This window comes from Atta cephalotes (assembly GCF_000143395.1).
Source record: "Atta cephalotes unplaced genomic scaffold scaffold00074, whole genome shotgun sequence".
NCBI classification, from domain to species: domain Eukaryota; kingdom Metazoa; phylum Arthropoda; class Insecta; order Hymenoptera; family Formicidae; genus Atta; species Atta cephalotes.
The window spans coordinates 925,492-931,430 of NW_012130138.1; the positions used below are offsets into that span (position 1 = coordinate 925,492).

At 35.3% G+C, this 5,939-nt stretch overlaps 1 protein-coding gene and 1 pseudogene across 1 annotated transcript in view; one reads left to right on the forward strand and one right to left on the reverse strand.

Annotated features, from left to right (window-relative positions):
- Positions 1-2,619, reverse strand: part of LOC105624220 — an 11,773-nt pseudogene extending 9,154 nt beyond the window's left edge.
- A 545-nt stretch (positions 2,620-3,164) lies between these two features.
- Positions 3,165-5,939, forward strand: part of LOC105624206 (protein naked cuticle homolog 2) — an 8,449-nt gene continuing 5,674 nt past the window's right edge. The window contains exon 1 of the mRNA XM_012205566.1: positions 3,165-3,228. Coding sequence (XP_012060956.1) covers positions 3,165-3,228 — 64 coding nt within the window. The remainder of the gene's footprint in view (positions 3,229-5,939) is intronic.

Sequence of the window (5,939 nt, forward strand, 5' to 3'; positions counted from 1 at the left end):
CCCTTTTCTCTCTACCCCCGTCACCGTCTTTCATCTCCCCGTCTGACTCGTGATTCATTGAAGCGTCGAAACAACACAACCGCGCGTTTGTAAACGATGACGTGTGTGTCGTCGACGTAAACACCAAAGTGATCTCAATGACGAGGGTATCGATTCTTACAACGGAAACAGACCGGAAGTTTAGGGTTTCCTCTTTCTTTTTGTTTTTATTTTTTAATAACAATCGTGCGATTAAGTTTCTCTACGTGTAATTTTACACACGCGGGAACGGGATCAGCTTATTTACCGCGCAAATACTCGTGCGGGACGAGAGCAAAATAACGAATTCGATTTTTTGGTTATCGATCTTCGTGCACCGTCGTTAAATTCGGGTGATTACTATAACGCGTGATTACTATAATTCAGGTCAATTTTTCGATCACGAGATAAATAGCGTCATATTTTATGTCAGTACGCGTCAGAAGAAGTATATCTAACTTTTTCCCTCATTTATCGCCGTTGATGAAAAAGTTAAACGTCAGATTGTGAATTAATCAATGAAACAATAATTTAAGAGAATGTCTCATAATCTTGTTTAACAAAAATTGGGGTGTATATGACGTCACATAAAATTCGTTTTTTTAGCTGAACTTCTTACATAATTCATCTTTTTCTTTTCATATTGGAGAAAGAAAAAGAAAAGATGATTGACATGTGCTTAAAAAGAACAGACCTATAGAAACTCAAATAACATTTTCCACCGGGAAAACTAATGCAATACTGGTACAATTGAATGCAAATGGACTCACATATTTTTGATATGTTAATATATAATTTAATCCTTTTCAAGTTATGAGATTATCGTGACAACAAAGAATAGTTAAAAGAGTTAAATTATTTATTAACAATGAAAATATGTAAATTGATTTGCATTCAATTGCATTCAGTATATGCACCAGCGTTGTATTAGTTTTCCCAGTGGAAAATGTTAAAGATATTTGATGGTTTTCAAATAAAGATCAAAAAGAAAAAAATTTTTGAAATTATTGGAAGGAAAAGCATAAAATCTTGATGTATACATACACTGTTAGAAATTTCATGAAATTTAATATGTTTTTCATGAAAATTTATGAAATTTAATATACAAGTTCCTTACATTTAACTTACTATAACTTAATTTTCAGTTAAATCATTCATTACTTTTAATTTCGTTCACAACCACGAGCTTCATTTACATGTAAAGAAAGTATTTCTAACAATGTACATAGTATTATATATATATAATTCATATTGAATTATTTAAACATTAAAGATTCAGCTTCGATCGTTTTAGGCATTTAATTTCTAGTATTCATTGTTTTCTAATACGTACGTTTTAAACTAAAATTCTTATCGTTCATAAAATCTTGTTCGGAAAACAGAGAAAAATTATAAAATGTTAAGATGAGGAATTTACATGACAATCACGTGATCGAACACATACGAAGCCAACAACGTAACGAATCAATATTTGGAAAGTAATCTGATTTGATGTACCGGAAAGTAATGAAGGTCGAATTGTCACTCGACGAACATGAGGAGATCAGCAGAGAGTTTCGCGTTAATCTCCGAGATTGACGGCGTCGTCTCTTCTCGCATCGAAACTCGGAGTAATAGCATCAAGTTAATCCTTCCTCATCGTTAAGCTCGTCCCACACTATTTACAATTAGTCTACGAATCGAATTAAATTACTCTTAAACTCAAAATATAATCATTAAGACTTTTAAAAAGGATACTTTTATTTTTAATTTGTAAAAAAAAAAAATCAAAGCTAGAAATTATGATAATAGTATCCTGATGAACGATTTTAAATTATTACATATTTAATTTCGAAAGAAGTAGAAAAAAATAAGGAAAATGCTTTTCATACATGCGAATTAAAAAAAGAAACGTTGCGTATGTGGTGCGCGTACTATAATTATATGGACACAGAGTACTGTTACAATTCTGGGTCGTGTAAACGGGGCTTCATACAGTTCATACCGCGAGATTCTTGTAGGAAGACAGCAGTGTTGGCTCTCTGGCGAACGGGTATGCAAAGGAGAAAGAGAAAATAAGAGAAGAAGAGGAGGAGAGAGAGTAGGTAGGTAGAAGTTGAAGAGCCGCCGCCGCTGCCGCTGCCTCCTACCTTTGGAGTCCGGGTATCCTCGCCGCCTCGGCTCGGCACTGAGCGAAAAGCACAGAGCGCAGAGCGACGACGAAGCGAGGAATACAGGCAGAGCAGGCTGCCTTGCCTGGCTGACTGGATAGTGGATGGTATGATGGTGGCTGCTGCTGCGAGTGCTGCGACGATGGTGCCGTGCCGACACTGCCGACAGTGACGGTGGTAGAGACGTAGAGTGGTGGTACGGCGCGCGGGTAGGTAGGGGAATTACGGGGAACGTGCTTTTAGGCGAGGACGAGCGTCCGTAGTCGTGTCCGAACCGCGGAACAGGCGGGTTTGTACCTGCATGGAGTAAGAGCCTAAGAGGCGCGGTGGTGGTGGTGGACGAGGAGGTGGTTTACAGGTTCACTCCGTACCCTCGTGTCCGTGCGATTCGCTTCACAGTTCGCCTCCATGCGCGAGCGGCAAAAACGCACTGTCCTTTCATCAGTTCCATCAGTTCCACCGGCAGTGCGACGTCGTGAAGTTCTCGAGTGTCGTGAAGAGAGGCTGTCGTCCGCTCGCAAATCTCGCAAGTATACATCTATTCCTCGGACTCGTTCGGTGCCGCTTCGCGGCAATCGCGACAATCGCGGCAAGCACGTGCGTACAGTGTGCGTCTATGACGGCGGCGACGGCGATCTTATCTCGTTTGGAATTTTGATAATCCGTACATAAAGACCCAAGTGCGCATTTGTGATCCTTGTATGATTTATTATGGATCTCACCGCTGGATAATAAATCGACCGTAGGGTGCGGAGAGGATTGTTTCTGCGGGGAGTTGCGCCTAACCGGAAGTTGTGAGGGACGTCGCACGGATACCTCGTATAGTCATATGCATCCAGGGCGGCGTGTCGGTAGTTACGGAGGAGGAACAAAGTGTGCCGCCGATTCAAGAGCGGGGAGTTAAAAGTGTAGAGGGATCACGACGATCGCGCCTGCACACACGCACGTCACGCACGCACGCACGCACGAACGTACCCATGCACGCATGAAGGTCCCATGGCTACCGGATTGGTAAAGTGGTGGCGAGCAAGGTTCCTCGCTGGCTACAGACCCTTTTCTGGTAATGAACGCTCCTTCTTTTCGGGATGCATGCTACGATATTGAGACTCTCGGGTTATATCCCAATTGACCGTGAAAAAAGGAAAAAATGCCCAATGCTGATTCAAGTCCTTGTCAATATCTCTGCTAATTTCTCAGACGAATCTTTGATTTTAATGAACTGATAGTAAAAATGTAAATAATGCGAGATCGCATACACGTTTCGTTAGGTTTATTTCAGAGTTGGCAAAATTCCACGTTTTTTGGGTAACATCCATGCCAGTGAACCGTAAAATCCCGTATTTTCTGGAAAACGTATTTTCTGGAAAAATCGACATTTTCCGGAAAAGCCGGAAAAACTGATTTAAAAAAAAGTAAAATTATCTTTTTATATAAATATGCTGTAGTATTATAAATTAATCATTTTTATAATTTTTGTTAATTTATTTTATTGGATAAAATCAGGTACAGTAAAATGTGGAATTTACTATATTTTTTTCAAATGAAATTTTCCAGATCTGCGTTTTACATTTAGTGACACAAATCAACATGAATATCGTTCTATCTTTCCTGGTATTTTACGTTCAAAGAAAAAGACAGAACGACTCTTGAATCGAATTGTGTCACTAAATGGAAAGCATCCGTGACTTATTTAGAGATACCTAAAAATTCTAGTCATTCTTCTCATATTTCCTCTCGTAGGTGAAATAATATTGAGTCAAATATATTGTTGTTATTTAACTAGATTTAATCTTTTTCTGATAATAATGTACAACACAGTTCATTGATTGCTTAATGAATTCGTTCGTAAACCTCATATATTTTCAAATTGTACAATTAATTACAATAAATGCAAAAGATATTCGTACAAAGAAGGCATTTTAAAAAAAATTTTATTTTTAGGAAGTATAAACGTTAATTAGAAATTTATTAATAACGAATGAAATATATATTTTTTAAAATTATTTTATCTAAAAAGATGTGTAATAATGTGTAAAAAAGATGTGTAAAAATATATTATCTTAATAATAACCAAGAATAAAAAATTACATTATTTGGACATACAAGAAATACAGTCGAGAAATGTAGCGTCTAAAATTACGAACACAATTATTTTTGCAAAAATTCTTTTAGTTATTAAGACAGGATGTTCTCATTGTTGATAAATTGTTAATTAATATTTATTTTTTTTACAAATAAGCTTTTTTAAATAAAAATCTTCTGTACCACCATTTTTTGCGTTCACTGTGTATTTGTTGGGTGTAATTATAACATAATGTATCGCGAAATATTTTTAAAGTATTAATGCGAATTAATGAAAAGAACAGTTATCATACTGACGTTACGCAAAACTCAATTCGCTTTAAAAGAATTTTGCAGATATCGGATTTGCAGAAGATATAATTCTTACATTAACATTTAACTTATATATTACATTAAAATGCCGGTTTTTTTTCAATTTATTTCGTCTGTCAACATGATAAGTTTTTTGTAAGTTTTATTTGAAGAATGCCGCGATTAAAATATACACCAGTTGAGATAATCCGAAGAAAACTGTCGTTTATCAGTAAACTACTCTTAGATCATTTTCTTATCAGGTATATATTTCCTAGAAAGCAGGTTTTAGAAACTTGTCGAGAAACGTAAAAAGAAAAACTTCGAGGTATAATTGGTTGATTTGTAAACGAGATTTTCTTTTTAAATAATAAATGAAATCTCTTGAATAATAATGACAAAATATCTCCTTGTTTCCATTTGCATTCTATTGTGTATTCCTTGATAAAGTTTAAGTACCTAAGTTTTGTACTCAGGTAAAAGACGACAGTGCGATATACCTGAGAAAACCCAGGGAAGTAGTTAGAGTGACGCAGGTTGCGGGAGGGAAGGGGAAAGGTTCGACGGAAAAAACAATACGGAAAAAAAAGAATGTGACGAGCGTTGGCGTCTGTACGATCAATCGTGCCGCCGCAAAAGAATGACCGTTGTGGATAATGCTAAGATATTATCGAAGCGGATACCACGTGGTCTTACATCACACTTACACTTTTCTTAGCTTTCGGCTTGTGTCTAGAGTCTGTACGCTTGTCTCGTAACGCGTCGTTGAAAATAGCGCGGAAATTGCGGTGCGTGCATTTAGTGACAACAAAATTACTCAAGAGAAGCTTCTTACTTACAGTTCTTCAATTTCCCGTCACGAATCCGACGAATCTGACGAATCTTAAATCTGCAAACAATAATATTGTTTAGATTATACGTATTAATTAATTATTAATAAGTAAAAATGGGAGCAAGGATATTTTCATGAAAAGTACATTTTAATTATTAAAAAGAAAGCTCATTTAAAAATTAATTAAATAGTAATACCGAAATTTTCGTTTTCTCGTTTTTAAAATGTAACAAAAATATAAAGATAAATATTTTCCAAACTTTTTTCAGTTTAAATTTATATTTTTTAATAAATAAATAAATAAATAAATAATAATTATACTTCTCTGTTATGTTTAACTTTATGAAATTTACGACAATACTTAATAATGCGATAACATGATAAACCTTTGAAGTTCGAAATGATCCATGAGTCTCAATTATTCTTGTATAATTCATTAGTTGCGTTCTGAGATCATTATTAAAGTTATTCATTTATTGTGAATTTTTTTAGCTTTACAATAAGCTATTAACTTTACAAATGATATGCATATATATATATATATATATATATATATATATATATAT